General features: G+C 56.0%; 8 protein-coding genes across 8 annotated transcripts; 5 read left to right on the forward strand and 3 right to left on the reverse strand.

The window, feature by feature from the left end:
- Nucleotides 1-105: 105 nt before the first annotated feature.
- On the forward strand, nucleotides 106-1,303 carry B0H18DRAFT_492451 (uncharacterized protein). The gene is made up of 6 exons (XM_048038288.1): nucleotides 106-309; nucleotides 374-408; nucleotides 459-620; nucleotides 839-954; nucleotides 1,010-1,095; nucleotides 1,151-1,303. The coding sequence occupies exons 1-6, from the start codon at nucleotides 263-265 to the stop codon at nucleotides 1,173-1,175; spliced, it is 471 nt and encodes a 156-aa protein (XP_047898766.1). The 5' UTR covers nucleotides 106-262; the 3' UTR covers nucleotides 1,176-1,303.
- Nucleotides 1,304-2,172: 869 nt separating this feature from the next.
- On the reverse strand, nucleotides 2,173-3,215 carry B0H18DRAFT_978924 (uncharacterized protein). Its single transcript, XM_048044359.1, has 6 exons — nucleotides 3,149-3,215; nucleotides 3,033-3,104; nucleotides 2,797-2,971; nucleotides 2,691-2,732; nucleotides 2,455-2,622; nucleotides 2,173-2,402 (listed from the first exon to the last, which is right to left on the reverse strand). The coding sequence occupies exons 3-5, from the start codon at nucleotides 2,905-2,907 to the stop codon at nucleotides 2,518-2,520; spliced, it is 258 nt and encodes an 85-aa protein (XP_047898767.1). The 5' UTR covers nucleotides 2,908-2,971; nucleotides 3,033-3,104; nucleotides 3,149-3,215; the 3' UTR covers nucleotides 2,173-2,402; nucleotides 2,455-2,517.
- A 1,626-nt stretch (nucleotides 3,216-4,841) lies between these two features.
- On the forward strand, nucleotides 4,842-8,570 carry B0H18DRAFT_1114738 (uncharacterized protein; the record flags this gene model as incomplete). Its single annotated transcript, XM_048033159.1, has 11 exons — nucleotides 4,842-4,929; nucleotides 4,991-5,155; nucleotides 5,230-5,299; nucleotides 5,417-5,878; nucleotides 5,930-6,030; nucleotides 6,085-6,643; nucleotides 6,700-6,881; nucleotides 6,932-7,621; nucleotides 7,674-7,791; nucleotides 7,850-8,265; nucleotides 8,323-8,570. The coding sequence occupies 11 exons, from the start codon at nucleotides 4,842-4,844 to the stop codon at nucleotides 8,568-8,570; spliced, it is 3,099 nt and encodes a 1,032-aa protein (XP_047898768.1).
- Nucleotides 8,571-8,838: 268 nt separating this feature from the next.
- B0H18DRAFT_978933 (sorbose reductase sou1) lies at nucleotides 8,839-10,730 on the reverse strand. The gene is made up of 7 exons (XM_048044360.1): nucleotides 10,262-10,730; nucleotides 9,953-10,206; nucleotides 9,768-9,896; nucleotides 9,581-9,706; nucleotides 9,393-9,520; nucleotides 9,177-9,326; nucleotides 8,839-9,117 (listed from the first exon to the last, which is right to left on the reverse strand). Exons 1-7 carry the CDS (start codon nucleotides 10,491-10,493, stop codon nucleotides 9,084-9,086), a joined length of 1,053 nt encoding a protein of 350 aa, XP_047898769.1. The 5' UTR covers nucleotides 10,494-10,730; the 3' UTR covers nucleotides 8,839-9,083.
- A 1,395-nt stretch (nucleotides 10,731-12,125) lies between these two features.
- B0H18DRAFT_1114740 (NYN domain-containing protein) lies at nucleotides 12,126-13,765 on the forward strand (the record flags this gene model as incomplete). Its single annotated transcript, XM_048033160.1, has 6 exons — nucleotides 12,126-12,165; nucleotides 12,260-12,487; nucleotides 12,538-12,827; nucleotides 12,883-13,009; nucleotides 13,104-13,662; nucleotides 13,732-13,765. 6 exons carry the CDS (start codon nucleotides 12,126-12,128, stop codon nucleotides 13,763-13,765), a joined length of 1,278 nt encoding a protein of 425 aa, XP_047898770.1.
- A 356-nt stretch (nucleotides 13,766-14,121) lies between these two features.
- Nucleotides 14,122-15,283, reverse strand: B0H18DRAFT_869371 (WD40 repeat-like protein; the record flags this gene model as incomplete). Its single annotated transcript, XM_048040011.1, has 4 exons — nucleotides 14,122-14,207; nucleotides 14,262-14,620; nucleotides 14,690-14,959; nucleotides 15,027-15,283. 4 exons carry the CDS (start codon nucleotides 15,281-15,283, stop codon nucleotides 14,122-14,124), a joined length of 972 nt encoding a protein of 323 aa, XP_047898771.1.
- Nucleotides 15,011-16,223, forward strand: B0H18DRAFT_492581 (uncharacterized protein). The gene is made up of 2 exons (XM_048038289.1): nucleotides 15,011-16,008; nucleotides 16,061-16,223. The coding sequence occupies exons 1-2, from the start codon at nucleotides 15,341-15,343 to the stop codon at nucleotides 16,167-16,169; spliced, it is 777 nt and encodes a 258-aa protein (XP_047898772.1). The 5' UTR covers nucleotides 15,011-15,340; the 3' UTR covers nucleotides 16,170-16,223.
- A 547-nt stretch (nucleotides 16,224-16,770) lies between these two features.
- Nucleotides 16,771-19,913, forward strand: B0H18DRAFT_902576 (sulfate permease). The gene is made up of 9 exons (XM_048041467.1): nucleotides 16,771-17,115; nucleotides 17,168-17,222; nucleotides 17,278-17,360; nucleotides 17,414-17,476; nucleotides 17,529-17,821; nucleotides 17,872-18,023; nucleotides 18,078-18,332; nucleotides 18,389-19,196; nucleotides 19,250-19,913. Exons 1-9 carry the CDS (start codon nucleotides 16,987-16,989, stop codon nucleotides 19,710-19,712), a joined length of 2,301 nt encoding a protein of 766 aa, XP_047898773.1. The 5' UTR covers nucleotides 16,771-16,986; the 3' UTR covers nucleotides 19,713-19,913.
- Nucleotides 19,914-20,010: the final 97 nt, after the last annotated feature.

The raw sequence follows: 20,010 nt of genomic DNA on the forward strand, positions 1-20,010 counted from the left end.
CAGGATGCAAGGCGAGGCGGGCGGCTGCTCCATCTCTTGTATTCGCCAACATAAATGTGGTTCTATGGTGCCGCCGGCCCAGCCGTGCGATACAACCAACGATCCCAGTTCGGTGCTGACACGCAGAAACAAGCTGTACATGCTGACCTCTGGGCTAACTACTAGGCGACTTCGATCGAGATCATTTGATAATTGGCATTGAATTGGCAGGTATATATGTACGCGACACATTGCTGCACCACTTGCACACCTGTTCGTAGCAATGTCGGCGGTTGAGCTCGAGTATGTGATTTCAATGCTCGATGTAGGGTGAGTGGCACCGTACTGGTCCTTATGTACTTGACGACTAATGGGATGGTCGAGCTGGTGGTAGATTCGTGGACAACTGCTGCTATACCGCAGCGTGTAGTGAGTGCAGTCCGCTATGTCGCGTAGGTGTTTCTGGCTTACATGCACAGCAATTTATACATATGACCGCTGTCTCACCTTCTGGCGGGAAGTTGAGCTGCTATGGCGGCGCCCAAGCATGTCTACAGCAACGAGGCTGTACCTATTACTGCATTTCTCCATTGCGGTGTACCTGTATATAGGGATGATATTGGCACTCTTCGTCACCAACTGTAAGGTGAAGTACAATCCCCCATTGGTGCGACGACTAGGCTGACTTGCTGTAGAGGTAGAACCTGAACACTCCGCCATGGTTCCAGACTTCCTCATGACTGCTTCATATAGCGCCTACATCTTGAATGTGGTACAGTTTTGTGCCGACACGATATTCCATATCGCTAATGGCGGTGCGAAGGAATTTCTACTCAGACTGTCATATTCTCACTCACAGTATCCGCCCTTCCCCACAGCCTTCACGGCCTTGCGTGCCTACGCCATCAGTTATCGCTCCGTGCCACTCGCAGTCGCAATTTGCCTGTTCCCGTAGTGGAGGCCGCGATAAACGTTGTACGTCCCTCGTCGTCACCTCTAAGCACACGTTTTTAACAGCCACGACCGTCAGTATGAGATTTGCTCCCTCACCGAAGTATTAGTACCCCAACCTGTTGGCTGCGAAATCACCAACGGCGACAACTCTGCGATTAATCGGTACGCCTCACGTCCTGTACAAGAGACTTGACTAGCTTCATTCAACGCACTCTAGATCATGTGCGGAAAATTTCCACTGACTTGCAACTGACTCTTGGGTGACGCCCTGCTGTCACCGAAACAGTGAATCCTGCTGCGCAAGCATCCACTGTTATCCCCGAGGTATTACTGCTAGCGGCGACCTGGCGCTATGTCTACACGACCAAACTCGCCAATGACGTGCAGATTAAGATTCCTGTGACAAAGCTCTTCCTCAGAGATGGTCAGCCAACGTTCAATCAGTTGCCTTCGTGTCTGATTCATCTCCGAAAAAACGCGCCCCGCCGACAGGCACAATGTATTTTATGTGAGTACTAATAAAATATGCATTGGCACGTTAAAATTGACCTGGCCAAGCGCAATCTTCTGTCTTATGATCATCAATATCGTCGTGGACGCGACCACAGTCAGTATCGCCCATGCTTCAGCTTCAATGGTTCCTCTACCCCAGCATTGACACCCACTTTGTAGACTGTTGTCGGAGAGATGACTCCCATTGCCTATGCGTGCGTCATTTGCAATGTTCGACATGAGTACTTACCATCTATCTGAGACCCCGAACAGACTGCAAACAATCCTGCTCTCGCACTTCTACCTCAATTTGCACAAAGCCTATTTGTCTGGTGTCGACACATCTGCCCCATCAGAAATGTCGGACGTCCGTTTCGCGCGTCTGGTAGGAAGCCTTGCTGGCTCGCTTCCCCGCGGGCCAGGTATCTCTCCGGGGGAAGATATGACTATGGGCAGCAACTGGGAAATAGACGAGGGGTTAGCGGATGTGCGAGCAATCGATGTCGAGCAGTAACGCGGAACTCGAGACCGGTACCTCGGGTCTACTCGAGTCAGGGCATCCTTCTGTTGAGGTTCCGAGGGTCGTATTCGTTATCGCATGACCTGCATTCATGTGTCGCTCTTGTCTTGACCGTTAGCTGTATCACAACATCTACTAGTACTCAGCGAAGGATTGGTGCACTGAAGTGAAGGTCATCGGGGGATCCCTGTCATTGAGGCTTCAACTGCGCGTAGTTCTGCGCTGAAGGTCTAACAATATGGAATCAAATGGTAAGCTACTTACAGAATGATTGATAGAGACGACGCCCGACTAGAACAGATAGGAATCAAGCTTTCTAGTCAAGAGATCGTTCAGTATCCTAGCCGATAGGCTAGAGGATGCAGAGCAATGGCGAGCAGTGGGGGTTTGCAATGCATGCTAGATGTATAGGTACAATGTGCAGAGCGGGTGCGTTATACAGACATGTGGATGATGACTGCACAAAGAGTCAGTCGCGTCATCGGTGAGAAAAGCAACGTTATTCTCACTCCAAATAACATGTCACCTTCGAGGCCGTAGACCGACGTAGATGCTACTTCGTGCATCACGTCCTAGCTTGAGCGTTCCTCCCGCTCCCTCTCCGCTCGCCGTTCCGCTTTTCGCGCACGTATCTTCGCAAGCTCGTCCCTCAGTGCACTCTGGTCCGTTGGCAATTTCTGACACAAGGATGACATGGACGTATCATGATATGTCGGTGTGCATGATCAAACTCAACCCGGCTCACCGTAACGAGACGCTCATCCGGCGGAAATATTCTGTCTTTGTACTGACCGGCGGTGTGCCAGTCCGTCAATATCCACACGGGAAGGAGCTGTGGCGCATGTGCGTACCGTCAAGACGTGCTTTCGGTACCATTCTGGGTCGCCATAATGCAGCATCATGGCCACGGGGAAGAAGACGTAGACAGCGAACTTGAAGACTTCGAGATTAGGTCCGCCCATGGTGCTTTTCCACACTCCACTGCTGCCAGTTTGTTGATATGAGTTCTCGGAGCCCACCGCAAGGCTCAAAGCAGTGGTGGATTGAATGTGAGCCTGTGCCTGGCAGAGATCCTCGCTGGTGTCACCTGTGGCAGTTAGACGTTGAGGCAGAAGATACACGCCTAGTTTGAGTTTGGAGATGGAGATAATGCGGTCTACTTCTCGCAATGAGCAGCAGTCAGAGTGAGCTGCAGCAAATTACCAGCGATCCCGCACACGGTCGGTATAAGGATGAGCGAGACTCGAGCAGTGAGCGCTGCGCTGATCAGTGAGCACGACCACTGGCAAGCGCTCGTCTCTGCCTGGAACGGTCACGTGTGTGGTGGCTGACGTGGTTCCCAAAATGGCGTTTCGGCAAAGTTGGAGGAGCGGACAGCGTCCCTGACTCCTCGCTTTGACAATGACAAGAGTCAACGTTGCTTTACTCCATGTCTCGCCTCCTCCTTCACGCGCACGGATGCTGTCTGAGTACTATCACCCAGGACGCAGGGAACGCGACCACGACGACCGACTCTCTCACCTAATCTGGCCTGAAGGCCGCGTCTGCTCCCTTGTCCGAGGCACACCCCAAGAAGAATGGGCATGTAAGGAAATTCATGACTGCGGGACAACAAACGGATGCATGTATCTCGTATGCCAGTCCAAATGCACAGCTTCCATGACATGTCCTACATCCTTCACCACCGTATGCGCTCACAGGTTCTTGAGGTATTTGTCCTCATTGCATGTCGGTGAGAAACTCAGTCACTGTGTCTCTGGCGAATCCCCTCATGAAGGCTTCATCCTTCTAGGGACACGTTAGGCACAGGGCATCGTATCGTGAAGCAACTTGTCTATGTACGGTACAAAATATTGGCCCTGGCCAACCCTGGCTTGCACTTCCGTAGCCGTAGCGGATTTACCGTCTAAACCGCACGCTGATACTTGTCCGCGATCTCCGCAGTGAGCTACCCCCAAATAGCCGTTCTGATCGCCCTGTCCGGTCACGCGCATCCACTGAGGTACGCTGTATTTGCGATATGTTAGGAACATGGAACTTGGTTTCCTAGCAGAGGCGCTGCCTGTTCGCCCTACTGCGACATTGCTCCTGGTACGCGGGGCCGACGTCCACAGGCGGCAGGCGCTCCATTAATACGAGTTGACATCATACTACCATCGTGGTAGTAGTCAATCCACTTTGGATGATGCTAGGTCCCCTGGATGCTGGCAACATTACTGCCTCTTCTGCCCCGCGGAAACGTCGTCTTGTGGAATCATTTCCGGTCGAACTCAGGTAGCGGCTCATGCACATGATACACCTGGAACTCTGTTTCTGCCCAATGTTACATTTTTAGCATGCTCATCGTGGACGTGAAGAGAACAACACGAATTTCAACCTGGTATTCGGTTCAGATCCGTTCCTGTGTTTCGGGTTGACCCCTCTCCGCTTCCCCATCGCGCCTAGATTCACTTTTGCTCCAACCATGGCATTGGCAGCTCAGTTCTGGTCTGCTGCCATCTAGTTGCCGTAAGTACTGTCGCGACAGGCGGGTCTCAATACGATGTCGTACCGAATTTAGGTGCTTCCATTGTCTGTGCCTCAGCATAACATTCAACGTCAAGATACGAACCCTGCAGAGTCGCGGCGCCATTGGTGCACCGACCTACCTTCCAGTCGCCGAACCGAAAACGCTCTAAATCCCGCGGAACACTGGATGGGCAGAGTATAAAGGCTGGGCGGGCTCTGCCGTCCGTTCTTCGTCGACTCAGCTCGTTCACCTTCCAGACCTTGCTTCACATCACTCTTTCTGGTAGTTTCGCTTCGCCTTAAAGCTCTCTGCAACGCTTACCATCTCTTTGTAGCATACCATTCAACATGTGCGTTGGCGAAAATTGCGCCCCCAGGCCGTTCATTAATGAATGCGCAATTGGCGGCGCTCTTCGAGAATGCCGTCGATTGCATCAAGCACCACGACCGGACGAACAGGCCTGCGGAGCAATTCAGTACGTGCTTGACTAACATGGAGTGGATGGCAATGATCTAACACTCTTTCACAAATTTCAGAGTACTCCCATGCGCTCGCTGAGTTCACCTACGTGCCACCCTACGCGAGGAACCAGACTATGTTCCACGCAACCTTCAACAAGCCCCAGATCGAGTTCATCTGCAACCACGACGCTATCCTCCGTCTCAAAATTAAGAAGGGCTACTACCGCTTGACTACTCCAGGTCCTCAGCCATGAACTACTCCGACAAGTGGGCACATTTCTCTCTGATATGGCATTGTTCTTACTTTCTATCAGGGACCGCGTCCAATCCATGGCGGATGTCGAGCTCGCCTTCCGTGTCTCCTTCGACACCGCAGCTTGCGCGGTAAGGACTCGAAGATCGGCAACGGACAGAACCTCGTGCAGCTGATAATCCTCAACTTGCCGAGTACGCGCTCCCACAATCTCCCGCGTGAACCATAGCTGATTTGTCGCTTTGCAGAGGCTCACCTCGTGTCTGCCCACCCCGCCGTCATCATTGGGCGGGACGCGTTCGTGCACTACCTCAACGAGTACCTCGTCTTCCTCCACCAGGCCGGCAACCATGTCTCTTCTCCCTCCCGGACTTCGACGACGACCGCTACCGCCTCACGATCGACTACTCGCTCATGGGCGGCACGGTGCTCGAAGTCGACGACATCTACGGTGTCAGCGTGGACAAGATCAACACGTACTTGTCCTCAGTTTGGCTGAAGGCTGCCATGCTCATCGGCAGCGAGCTCGAGGACTGGAAGTCGCTCTGCCTTGCTGAGTACCGCAGCACTTGGCGCCCGCTTCCGGACTGGGACGGCCACTTCCACCTCCGCCTTGGGGCCCCTCGCGTCAAGCCCGTCTGCTCTCGTGAGGCTATCGTCTACTTCAGTGTGGATGAGGTTCTCTTCTACGAGGACGCGGACTTCACTAAGTGAGCGCCCTATGTTTTCCATGTTGTGGGCTGAGCTAATCCATGTTACAGAGAGCCACACCGTCGCTACAGCGGCTGGGAGATCGCGGTCCTGGTCGATATCACCCATGAGTTCGACGGCTTCGTCACTCGCTGCGTGCTCGATTTGGCGTGTAAGTGAACGTCCTTCCCATCCTTTTGCAATACTTATTCACCTCCCAACGTAGCTGCCCGCCCTTACCACGCTCAGTGCAAGTATGGCGGCTTCGAGGAACACGACGAGATTGCTGTGACGTACTGCACCCGCATCGTCGAGTTCTTCTCCTCCACCTACCTCGACATCCTGGAGACCGTCGAACTCCACGTGATCTACTTCTTCGACTCGCGTTGGCCCATCGCCGCAGCGGGCTCGATCACCGTCAACGGCGAGGAGGCAGATGACGACGAGTCCTTCGACGAGGAAGGCTGGTTAATGTCTGGCGAGAGCAAGAGCACGCGAGTGATCGAGTGGCGGGAGATGATCACGCGCTGCAACATGTACGGCTTCGACCAGGTCATCGCCCTCTCGCAGTCGACCATCAACGCGTTCTTCCAGTCGATCTGGTCCGGTGGGCAGAGCCACAGGCACAGCGACCATGCCTTGGTCAAGTGGCACTACGAGGAGTTCTTCAACGCACGCTTCAAGCCGATGACTCTGCGCCTCCTCAGCAACGGCCGCGCTATCGTCTGGATCCATCTCGAGCACGGTCACCTCAAGGTCCTCAAGAACAGGCTGCCTTGGAGCGAGTAAGTCCACGTTTTACTCGTTGTGATGCATATCGGTTAATCCATTCGTCTTGTAGGAGCGAGAAGTACCACTTTGAGGGCTGGCACCTCGCCTTCGAAGTGGACCTGAAGAAGGTCGTGCACTCAGAGCTCAAGTGTTCCGAGTCGTGGACCGCACAGTACAAGGAGTCGTCTGTCTACAAGGAGCACGGGATCCGCGAGGACCGCATCCTCGAGCACATCATCCTGGACCTGAGCCGTATGTCTTTCGCATGATGAAAGTTTTACCACGCTAATCAACCCATCTAGATGCTGAGTTCCTATACGAGTTCTCTAGCTTCGAGGGCCTCTTCCACCACTCGCACGGCCCTGCGCACGAGCACCGTCCCATCGAGCAGGTTCAGGCTGTCGTCCACTACCTCCAGGGCCACTACCTGCCCCACCTCGCACACTCCGGTCTCAACATCATCCACACCGTGCCGATCTGGAAGACGAAGACGAACATGACGTCTGTCTCCCTGACCACCATGCATTTCCACGTCTACTCGAAGACCGAGATCACCCGCCAGAACTGGGCTCACGTCTCTGGCAGCTTGGAGCCGGTCATCGCTGTCCTCGGCATGACCGAGTTCCGCCCGCTCCCCGCCCCTCGTCTTGAGTACTCGTCCAACCTGATCATCCGCGCCTCGAGGAATGTCTCGTACGGCACGGTCTGCATCTCTCGCTCGACCTTCATGGATAAGCGCCTCCTGGACCTCCTCAGCCTCATCAACGCACGCACGACGGTCATCCCTCTCTTCTCCGGTGTCGTCGACGGTGTATGGCAGCTGCAGCTCACGACCTGGGCCGAGCACCAGTGGAGGAAGTCGCAGTCGTGCAAGTGGGAGGAGGTCTCTGAGCACGGCGGACTCATCAAGTACAGGTGGCAGCACCGCGACGGCTGGAAGTACGAGCACGAGGGTACTGGCGAAATCGACAACGGAACCTACTCTGTCCACTGTAAGTGCTTATCATCTCGCAATATCCGGCTACTCACTGAATCATTTCTTAGGCTCGACTCGCAACTTCGTCGAGCTTCCGACCGCGGCGAGGAACAAATCCATGGATATCAAGATCTCGGGCGAGACCGATCTCGAGATGTCCTTCAAGTCCGCTACTCGTTCGGGAAGGTTAGTCTTTGTCGTCTATATTGACCTCTGTTGGCGCTCATGTTGCGAACGCTCACAGCTCGAAGTCGTCGGCGAAGTGGGGTGTCGTGATCAGCATTCAGAGCGACTTCGACGGTCTCAGCGTGAAGGTCATCGGATCCTTGTCCCCCGTCATCGAGGCCTCGGCTGCGCACGTCCCTGCCGGCATGTTCCCTGACCTGCGCCAGAAGCTCCACGAGCATCTCCCGAAGACGATCGACCTGTCCCAGGTCCTCGGCGAGCTCAAGGCCTTCGAGGGTGTCTGGCACTACGGCTACCCCGGCTTGCACGCCTACTGTCTCGCGAACCCCGTGTTCAACCACAAGGGAGACGTGATCTTCGAGCTTCGCCCTCAGGGACAGGGTGCTGTCTCGCACCGTCACAACGGCAGCGCGAGCAAGGCCGACACCATTAGCAGGCAGTCCTCGCGCGCGACTCTTTCTTCGCGGCCGTCTTGTAAGTCATTCCCGAGTTAAATGCTGCTCCGGTATTGACGTCGTGTTCGCTGTATAGTCTTGAGGAAGATCAAGGACACGGTCACTACAGCCCTCTCAGGCAGCTCTCCTAGCTCCCCTGCTGCCGGCAACGGACACGCACATTCCAACGGGAACGGGCATTTGCACGCCAATGGGCAGTCCCGCAGCGGTTCATACATGGCCAACAGCATGACATTCGACCTCACCGGGAAGCACGAGGAGCTCGTCGAGGAGAGCGTCGAGGAGAGTTCCTTTCTTGTGTCTGAGGTCTCTTCAGTGGCGTAAGTGGACGTGTGTCCTGAATTGCTGGACTTCCTGCTGGACCTCCTGCTGTTGCGATTGTTGTTGTTGTCCCGGCTCCGATTGTTGCTGTTGATGCCCACCTCGCTCTTTTTACTGTAAAACGAAACGCACACTCTCATTCTCGCATCCTGTCGTCGCCACTCGCATAATATCTCGCACTCTTGATTCTCGTCAGTCGTATGATCACTCCGAACTGAAATAGTGCTGTTGTACTCAGTCATGGCAATCTTATATCCCTGCTCCATGCTAGTGGCACTGGCTGAAACGTCTGAATTGCGAGAAACTGCTGGGAAGTAGGCTCCGTTACATACCATGAAAGAATGGCAAGCACATTTATGGCTGGGAAGGTGAAGTCCACAACTGTCTGGTTCTCCCGACTCGTCTATGGTATCGTATCAACACATCGAAGCTTCATAAATAGGTGACTTTCATGCCGAATGTCGCGTGTATCCCAGAAGAAAAGACACAATGAAAGGCTTGTGAAGGACAACCCGTTTACCATGCGTGATGTCCTCCAGTCACAAGCATACTAAGTATCGAAATGCACAGTGAGCACGAGTTAACGGTTTCAATGACGTGGTCACTCACTCGCTTCCCGTGCAGAATGTGCTGGCATCGCTAGCAAGCCACGTCACGACGCCTCTCAGTTCATCAGATCGGCCGAGGCGGTTCAGCGGATTGGCATTCGATAGCACTTCGACCAGATGCGGGCGCACGTCCAAGTAAGCTGCGGTCATGCTGCAAGGTAAACACCGTATGATCAATCGTCCTCCGAACCATGCGAGGGAGGACAAGCAGGCTTACTTGGTGTAGAAGTGACCAGGACTAAGGGAGTTGACCCTGATGCGCTTCGGTCCTAGTTCGCAAGCCATGCTACGGGTCATCTGAAGGACGGCGGATTTGGAGGTGTTGTACGAGATCCAAGGATGATCCTATGCCGCACATATTAGTCTCCAGTGAAACCCGAGGGTGCTTTGAAGTGAAAGGCTTACCCTGTTAGTGATGCTTCCGCTCATGCTGGCTATGAAGGTGATACTGCCGCCGTTCCCGAAGCGGGCCATCTGTCTGGCAGCAGCTTGTGCGGTGAAGAGTGCGCCGTTCACGTTGACCTCCATCACCTATCTTTGTATGAGCATCGTATTCGTGTATGATTGCTGTCGGGATAGAAACGCAACATACCTTCTGAAAGGCCTTGGATTCGTACTCTAGACAATCAGTCTCCGGGTTGAGGATGCCCGCAGCGGCGATACAGGCATCCATACGGCCTTCCCTGTCGCCAATCATCTCACCAATCTTCCACAAGCGCTCCTGGGGCGCCTCCGTCAGCATGACAGTAACCTTCGTCGATGGGTGCTTGCGCATACCTGATCGCGCACGTCCGCGCTGAAGTACTCTAGCCTACCTTCTCCAGCTTTGCCTTTCATCCGCGCCATGTATTCCTTGACCTTGTTCCACTCTTCTCCCGGCTTCTCAGGGAGGTCGACACAATATACTGCTCGCGCGCCGGCTTCTGCCAGCGCCATGGCCATCTCGAGACCGAGTCCACGATTCGCGCCGCTGACAAGGGCGACCCTATCTCTAAGAGAGAATTCGTGTTCGAAGATAGTCGGGGTTGGAACTAGCTAATATGTCAATATCGGCTAGTGCGCCCTGCATAGTTATATTCGACTCACTGATACTGGGAGACGCGTCAAGCGCAGCAGCTACGCCGACGGGACCGTAGGAAGGGAGGACGCCGGTCTTGTTTTGCTGGTGCTCGATTTTCAAGGGCGAGTCCTGGGCGGAGCGACAACTGAAGCCAGTAGAAAAACTAGCCATCGTCTGACGCGTGCAGACGATGGCTCGTCGTGAACCAATGGTCGCCAGAACCTTGGAGAACGGCCGCTGAAGATATGTGCTGAACATCTGGGGGTAGAACAGTCCTACAGATGGCTGAGGGATACCGGCCAATGTGGTGACTTATATCTCCCCCTCCATGAGCTATCACGAGTACCGTGATATTCGCAGCTTGTCCACTGAGACCTCACGGGGCAACACAAGAAGCAGGCGGGACGCGCAGAACCCCGCGCAAGGCGGCAGTTCAGACTGAGCGGACAGCTCGTGGGTGATGCGAGATCTCGGTCTTTGCATCCCAAACGTGAGATCAAGTCGCGGGGAGTTGTGTTGGCCACTGAGGTGTCTTCTTTACCGACAACGTCGGCGGGATCGGGTCAGATGATCAGGTGCATGATCGCGGGCAATACAGTCCATGTCATAGGATGAGTCTTCGTTACGTGCGTGGATGTTGGCTCAGCGCATCACGGAATGAAAATACTGACCCCGCATGTACGAAGCGGGTATCATGTCGAAGGACTGCATTGGGAGTCCGCCAATGTAGCGGAACGGAATCGGACGACCGTCTCGACAGGTCACGGAAAGTCTGAGCCCAGGCCGTATACACCTGATGACTATGTCTCGACTCAGCGAATCATTCTCGAGAATCGCTGAGGTACTCACCGCCAACGGGGATCACACGGAGCCGCTGGGTCAGTGACATGCTGCGCACCTGCTTCGTGACGCTCTTCATGCTCTGGAGGCCATCATAGTCCAAGTCACCCCCCAACGGAGATGGCCTTGCTCGGGCTCCCGCTGTTTCGTGCAACTGCAGAGGTTAGTCTCCTCTAAGGCAATCTCCATCCTGCAAGAAGCTGTGACTAGTGATGTGACGCCCACAAGTTGCAAAGCTGGTGCCAAGTCGACGGTCGTCTCATGATGAAGAGGTAGGTGGCCCTAATCTGGTATGCAAGTACTGATGTGACTCGGATGCCTGGCGCATTGGTAGAGTGGTCCAAACCAAGAGACTCAAAGTCGTGCGGTGAGCGTAACTTACCACACGAAATACCCCATTAGGGTAGAAGGTTCCGGCGCAACGGCGCCACTGCACCCCACTACACGCGCGACCTGGGGTTGGAAACGGTGTTGCTTGGGTGTTGCACTGGCAGGCAGTGGCACCGCGCACAGCCCGTGATGCACTTAGTTCGTAGGCATTGAACACAGTGGACACAAGGCGTCGTGCAAGACAGACAGAAAAGACTCACGCCGTACATTCAGTTGGATCGCACCTCGCCGCCGGAAGCAACTCGGAAGCGCAAACTGCTGGCACACTGGCAGCGAGGCCCCAGCTTGCGCTTGATCCGTGTCCTTCTCGGCTGTGGAGGACCTGAGAAAGCCATGTTCGGGTGCGACGAATATCTGGTCGTAGACCTGTGAGGACGCGTAGCTCCGCTCCTATCCAAGCCCGCTCGCCACTCGATAGCTTGCGTGACACTGTCACCCCTGGTTGTCACATTGTGGGTCCACAGCTAACACAGCCCCTCCTCGCCTCAATCAGCTGGAAGACACGCGTTCGCCTGCGCGTTGCCGCACGTGTATTCATCTACATATAACACGGCGTCTTCAATGCCGCCAGGCAGGAGCTCTTGTGCTTGACCACCGTCAAGCAAAGCCCTCCGCTCTTGTCCAGAATCTGAACCGGGATTTCATCCTCAACGGTCCATTATGCCAGCGTCGGAGAGTGTAGCGGTCTTCTGGGACTATGGTACGTGTTGTGGCGAACAGTCGCCGTCGATCGGTCGACGCCACACTGACGGTGATCAACCCATCCATGTCGTTCTGAACACCATCTTGCCCAGAGAACTGTGCTGTTCCATCCAACACATCTGGCAGTGTTATTGCCAACAACATCCGACGCATCGCCCATCAATATGGGAGTGTGAAGACGTTCAAGGCGTACATGGAGCTACCAGAACAGTCCTCACCAAAGAGCTATGCTCTGCGATCGGAGCTGCAGCTTTGCGGGGTCTCTTTGATAGACTGCCCTCACAATGGCAGCAAAGATGTCGCCGACAAGATGATGATCGGTACGGACACTCTACTCGGTGCCCCGGATGACCTGCTCATGAGCCCGCAGTGGATATGATGGCCTATGCCATCGATACCCAAGCTCCTGCGACCATCATCCTCATCTCGGGCGACCGAGACTTCGTATACGCGGTCTCCGTACTGTGTCTGCGCCAATACCGGCTCATAGTGCTTGCGCCACATGCGGCACACACGAGCCTGAAAGCGCAGGCCAGTGTGGTGTACTCCTGGCCCGCCGATGTCCTGCCAGACGAGCCGTCAGCGGACGGCACCAAGTCTCGCAGCGGCACCATCCCCGAGTACTTCCGTTCTCGAAGCGATCCTCCACCATCGACGGCGGTGCGATTCACCGCAGCCGTCCCGGCGTCGCCGCCTCTGTCTCCCGCGCACCGAGGCGGCCGATGCCCACGAGTGCACCGTCGGATTCTGCCCTCCTGCGACCAATGCCGCAGCACTGGGTGCCGAAAGTGTCCTCATCACCCACGGCAAGCACCCCCGGGCTGCCCGTTGCTTCTGGCACGGTAAGCCTCGTCCCTATGCATTCTTCTCAATGGCTGATGCGTCAACTGTCCCGCCTAGCCTTCCAGCGACACGACGGCGGTCGATTCTGAGCAGAAGCTCCGGCGTCCCTCCTTCCTTCCATCGAGACGCCGGGGTCGTACTTCAGCAATCCATACCAGCAGCCCAGCCCGAGCCCATCGCCGAAGCGGGACACTGCAGACATACCACATCTGCAGTGGGGCTCCCTCGCATCAACCGAGGTCGAGACATCGCGGCTGAACGTGGACGCCCCCTCTTTCACGAGCAAGATATGGCCCGAGGATGAACTCCCGAACCTCTCTTCCAGCATCCCGGCCCCGCTAGTAGACACCACGAAGCGCGGCCTCCCCGCGCACTTCCGCCCGCTCGTCAAGGTCCTGAAGCAACGGCTCAAAGAGGGTGTGGCGCAGGTTGCCTACTCCGAGCTGGGGACGTTGCTCCGCCAGGAGTCCGCGGCGGTCTACGAGCTGGCCGGCGTGTCGAAGCTGAAGGAGTACTCCTGCTTGGCGGAAGACGCGGGGGTCGTGATCCTCACGGAGAACGTGTACGGCCCTGGAGGCGTCGACGGGCAGCGATGGGTGTCGCTGCACCCCCGCCTGGTGAAGGGCGCTGCGCGGAGGACCCTGGATGAATGGTGAGTAGCGGGTTTGTGGGATTGCGTGGTTTGTTGAGATCACTGAAGCTGATGCTCGATTTGCCTCAGGACGTTCATGGCGCGCCAGGGTACTAGCAAGTAGGACACGACGGAGAGGAAGCCGGGGAGCAACATTAGCTTACTCCTAGATTCTGTGATGCGCGTTCTTTATCTTGGTCTATATTGAGTGGTCATCTATAGCGCACGATGCGCGCCCGTCTCGCGATGGTGGAGAATGCAATCCTTCCAATCTAATATGAATGCGAGATTATCATGATAGCGGATATGTGTGCGACAGCAATCGTAGTACAGACCATTATTGATGCTAGAGTGGATGGTAGAACGACAGAGACCGCCACACGGTGCCACACGACCTACATACTGCCACACGACCAGGGACCCCAGGGCGACGCCAACGACGTTGTACACTAGTTTACCACATTAACCCTCGACGATAGATTATGGACCGCCATTGGCCTGGGTGCCCTGCCACAGACCATAGCTTTTCCCGGGTGTCGTTTGCCAAAGTCGAATCGTGCCATCCTCTGCGGGTTCAAGATCACGCGATGAGTTGAGGGTTTAGGTTTGAGTTCACGTACCGCTGCCGCTCGCGAACATCTCTCCGTCGGGACTGTACTCGACGCAGTGCACGGGACCATGGTGACCTTTGAGCACGTCGCGCTCTTCTCCGTTCAAGTCGTGGATCCTGACCCACTCATCGCTGATGCTCCCGGTGATGAATCGATCCTGGAGGACAGGGTGGATTGAAGCAGACGACGGCGCATACGGCAAGGTAAGGCTATGGGTCTGGCCGCCATTGAGCAATGCCGGGATGAAGGACACGGTCTTGCCAGACGTCACGACCAACCGATTTGTTTGTGCCGAGAGCTCCATGGACGTGATCGGGCCCGGGAACGTGAGACTAGTCGTGAGCTTCCGTGTCCGCAGATCCCACCATCTGGGTAAAGCCACCAATGAGCGGACGGTCCATGCAATCATCACATCAGGGCAGACCATGTGCACTCACTTGACCAGACCATCCTCCCCGGCCGTGACCCCGGTGTGATCACCTACCCATACCACGCTCTTGACCGTGCCCTCGTGTGCAGTGGCTGCACCGCCCTCCATGAAGATATCTGGCTCTGCATCTGGGCGACCGAGATCGAACAGGCGCACTTTCTTTTCTTGGCCGCCGGTGAGTAGATGGGAAGTGTTTGGCGACATCGCGACGGTGCGGACGATGTGATTATGAGGGAAGGAATGGAGCGCCTCGCCCGAGTAGGTATCCCAGATCTTGCTAATCGAGTGGCACTGCCGTTCAGCCCCATAACACCCACATAGAAGCGAAGCTGGACTGCACGTACGCCGTGAAATCTGCGCTTCCGGAAGCGGCACGGGAGGTGTCAGGAGACAGCTTGCTGCTCCATACCGCGCCCTTGTGTCCTATGAAAGTCCCTATCCAGTCGCCCGTCCATTCGCGCAGCATCGGGTTCCCGTCCTTGCAGCTCGAGATGAGCACATACGTGTTGTCGTCTTGCAGGGCGGAGAAGGAGAGGTGGGTGACGGGTCGCGTGTGGCCAGGTGCCACGAGAGGGACGGCTTTCGGCGGGATGAACGACATTGCTGGGCAAAATGGGGATTGAGTTAGGTGGGAAGGAGATCGTACAACGTGGGCGTGATGAAAGTCGTGATACAGGCGCACCGCGCACTGCTGGGTCGAGGTCGAGGAGGCTGGTCGAGTGGTGGGCTGCAACGCGCTTCAAAACCGGGCAGTGGCCTGTCTGATGCCACGTGCCCGGCGCCACCGCCTCTGTGCTGCACTTGTTCGTCGCGTTCTGCTCGAGTTGCCTGCGCTCCTCCATTCAGTGTCCCTGGCGGTCTGCTGCAGCATCTGCTTGTGCATAGGGGCTGGCGACTTCTTGCCTATGCCTCTCCGAGAAAGTCCTTTGGGGTGCGACTAACAGTAGCTGAAGTCGTCTTCTTTATCCCGCGTATCAGAACCAGCCTGAGCGTAGCGGCCACTTCACGTACGTACAAGAAGCACTACTGCTCTATAAATTGCAGGACTGCGGGCGTTTGTGATTGCTCATGGACCGCAGGAGCCTCCGCGATATCGCGTCGTCTTTGCATGACTCTACGCATGCTTTGTTATCTTCAGTGCTCACGACACACTACACGAAGGAGGTCCCGGAGAAAACTGCATCGGTTTATTGCTTGTGGGCAGCAAGCCGCTGGACGCAACAATGAAATCACCGTCCAGTGCTTCGAGAACCATTGGCATTGTGCCTACTACTACCTGGGTGGCTGCCAATGGCTGCCAGCCCACATCATGGGTTATGAACGCGTGTGAGTACCATTATCCTACTGCGACTTTCCTCCTCCCGATAATACTTCGAAGGATCCTACCGAACCTTGTGCGTGCCAATCTTGTAGGGTTTTCAGGTCTGTGTGGCAAACAGCACAACGGGTTGTCCGTGGACACTGGGAGCGTCATGGTACGCGTTTAGAAGTCACTGGAGCCTGCCGTACGTCTTAGCCGCTGTCAACGGTGGGATAAACGCTCCCAGGCGATGAGACCATGTGGAGTCTAGTGTTCTGGATATCGACAGTGGTACTCATTGCCTCACCGCTCGTTGTATGTCGAAAGAGGCACACCCTTTGGGGAGAATGTTGACCTGTGGCTGACCGTGGCCACAGTGGCTGAGGATGGCGATCACAGTGGCCCGTTCGGGCTGTGTCCCTGGACGGAACCGCACTACACCCGCATTGGCACGGCAATCACGGGCTTGGCGCGGGTATGGCGACGCCAGTGAGTGCCGGCGCTTCCCTCGGCATTCAGTTGCGCCTTCTCCCGCCAGAGCGCCCTGATCGAAGGCGGGCGGCGGTGTGGGGAAGCGCGTCAAGGAGCACACGTGACCGCGATGGTGGCGCAAAAGCTCGCCATGTCCGCCGTGATGGCGTGCTCCGGGAGGACGGCTGTTGAGGAAAACATCCTGGGCGGCCTCGCGGTCCAAACCCGTGTCCTCAATTCCGAATAATGATCAACGACACGAGCTACCGCGTTCTGAGCCATATAGCGGCGACTCAGCTGCGAACAGCCCGCCGTGCCCCAGCCCAACCCTCCGTCGTGGAACCGGTGGTCCTTGGGTGTCCCCGCCAGTGCTACTTACCGCCTCGCCTCGCGATCGCGTGCGATAATTTGTCATTACCCCTGGGCCTGGCAGAACGGAATACCTGCGCCAAATTGCGCGCTCCAACCTCTTTTAAACCGAAAGGCGCCCCATACTGCGCCTCGCTCCCTCGTCCCGCCTCTGCTTCTTTGCCATGCTCACAGAAGCGAAGAACGTAGCCACAAAAGCGGCGAAACGCGCCGTCGGTCACCCCAAAGATCCTGTTCCCGTGGTGACCGTCGACCATTGGGTCCGTCGTCTGTCCCCGGACCCGAAACGAGAGGTGTGTACCGCTCTTCGATCACCTCCCGCGAAGCACTGATCGCGCCTTACAGGCCCTCGACTACCTACGGAGTCTGTTCCCCATATTCGGCTGGATCACCAGATACAGTATGTCGTCCGGACGTCATTTACATCGCCTTCATTGAATATTATTGTGACCTAGATCTCGGCTGGTTAACGGGAGATGTCATCGCTGGCCTCACCGTCGGTATTGTCGCCGTTCCCCAGAGCATGTCCTACGCTAAGGTTGGTCCCACATACTATATTCTGAATCACGGCTTCTCACTGACTATATATAGCTCGCGACACTCCCTGCCGAATACGGGCTCTATTCCACCTTTGTCGGCACTCTGGTCTACTCGGTAAGTCACCCATACCAGCTGAGTCTTACAGACCATCCTGAGAAGTGTGCAGCTCTTCGCGACGTCCAAGGATGTCTCGATCGGTCCGGTTGCCGTCATGTCGCTGACAGTCTCGCAAATTATCGCCTATGTCAACGACCATCATCCAGGCGTTTGGGCGTCGACGCAAATCGCGACCACTCTCGCGTTCATCTGCGGCTTCATTGTTCTGGGCCTCGGTATCCTTCGGCTCGGGTGGATCGTCGAGTTCATTCCCGCACCTGCTGTCAGTGGGTACATGACTGGCTCCGCCATCAATATCGTCGCTGGTCAAGTTCCTGGCCTGCTCGGCTTGACAGGTTTCAAGTGAGTCTATCGTATACGATGCAGTTTATCAATCCTCATGTTTTCATTAGCACTCGTGCAGCCCCATACCGGGTCATCATCGACACGCTTAAACATCTACCGCAGACCAAGCTGGATGCCGCCTTCGGGATCACCGGTCTGGTGTGCTTGTATCTGATCCGCTTCGCGTGCGTGTACTTCACAAAGCGGCTCCCGCATCGACGTATGTGCATCGTCTGCTGTTCGCTTTGCCACATGGGCTTACGTTGTTTCTTAGAGCGACTGTTCTTCTTCATATCGGTCTTCAGGAACGCCTTCGTGATCATCATTCTTACGATTGCGTCCTGGCTGTTCACCCGGCATCGGGAGACGAAGGCTGGCAAATACCCGATCAGTATTTTGGGAAACGTTCCTCGGGGCTTCCAGCACCTCGGCGCTCCGAAGATCGAGAAGGACCTCGTTACCGCACTGGCCAGCGAGCTCCCAGTCGCTACCATCATCCTGGTGCTCGAGCACATCGCCATTTCGAGATGTAAGGCGTATGTTCCATCTCTAGCATGAAATGATGTCTGACATGCTGTCCAACAGCCTTCGGCCGTGTCAACGGATATAAAATCAATCCCAACCAGGAGCTCATCGCCATCGGCGTGACAAACACCATCGGTACGCTCTTCGGCGCGTACCCTGCTACTGGTTCGTTCTCCCGCTCTGCCCTGTCCTCCAAGTCAGGAGTGCGCACCCCGGCAGCGGGTATACTCTCCTCGATGGTGGTCCTCGTCGCGCTCTACGGCCTGACTCCCGCCTTCTACTGGATCCCGAACGCGGGTCTTTCCGCGGTCATCATCCACGCCGTCGCCGATCTGGTCGCGTCTCCGCGCCAAGTCTACCACTACTGGCGCGTGTCGCCTCTTGAGTTCATCATCTGGGCTGCGTCTGTCCTGGTCACCGTCTTCTCGACCATCGAAGACGGTATCTACACCGCCATCGCGACCTCCGCCGCCCTGCTCCTCGTGCGCCTCGCGCGGCCTCGCGGCTACTTCCTGGGCAAGGTGAAGGTCCGCGGCAGCGAGAAGTCGGACGCGGAGTCGCGCGACGTCTACGTGCCGCTCAACCCGAAGCCGTCGCTCTTGAAGGCTGGCGTGAAGGTCGCGCCGCCCGCCCCGGGCGTCATCGTGTACCGCTTCGAGGAGAGCGTCCTGTACCCAAACGCGGCGTTGCTCAACACCGTCATCGTGGACTACGTCAAGGAGAACATGCGCCGCGGCAGGGACATCAGCGCGATCAAGCTCAGCGACCGGTCATGGAACGATCCTGGCCCTCGAAACGGTGGAGATGAGAACGCGGAGAACCTGAAGAGACCCACGTTGCACGCCATCGTCTTCGATTTCTCTGGAGTGTACGTTTTTTCCTTACCTAGATTTCGGCGCCGTCGCTCATCATCACTTGTAGCTCGCAGATCGATACCACCGCAATACAGGCTCTGATCGACACGAGAACAGAAGTGGAGAGATGGGCGGACCGGCCGATCGAGTTCCACTTCGCGACCATCCTTTCGCCCTGGGTCCGTCGCGCGCTCATCGCCGGAGGCTTTGGCACCGGTGCCCGCAATTCGAGCGTGCCTCGAGAGATCGCCGCCGTCGTCCCCTACCGCGGTGGCCAGGCCCTTGATCGTGTGGACAAGCCCGAACAAGATGAGGAGGCCCGCCTTCCGATCGCCGAGGAGGAGCGCAAGTTTGAAGAGGAGACGTCACCGTTGGACCTCGAAGACACGCCCTTCATCCACTTCGACCTCATCAGCGCTGTTCGCTCCGCCGAGGCAGGCTTGCTGGCGCAGCCCGTGCAGACGTCCCGGTCGAGTACGTCGACCCTTTGCAGTAAGCAGAAGGCGGAGATTGAGGAGCGCGACGCGTAGTTGTAGGTTGCACCGCTCCCGCTGGGTTTAATGTGATGACTTGATGACTAGTTGGTGTATAATCATGATGTTGCTGCACACACTATAGCATTAGATGCATGACGCTCATAAGGAGCTGTACGATAGTTTAAAGTTACTGACAGTGCCATTCGAGCCCATGTATACCATAATAACATACAAAAGTACTTGCCTTAACGTGAACTTGCGTTGAGAATGCCTGCGATTCCGAAGTCAGTGCGAGGTCTGAACGAACGGAGCCGATTTCCTTTTTTGGACACGGGTTGTTAACCTTCGATCA

The sequence above is a fragment of the Fomitopsis serialis genome, assembly GCF_022376445.1.
Source record: "Fomitopsis serialis strain Sig1Antser10 chromosome Unknown B0H18scaffold_5, whole genome shotgun sequence".
Taxonomy (NCBI): domain Eukaryota; kingdom Fungi; phylum Basidiomycota; class Agaricomycetes; order Polyporales; family Fomitopsidaceae; genus Fomitopsis; species Fomitopsis serialis.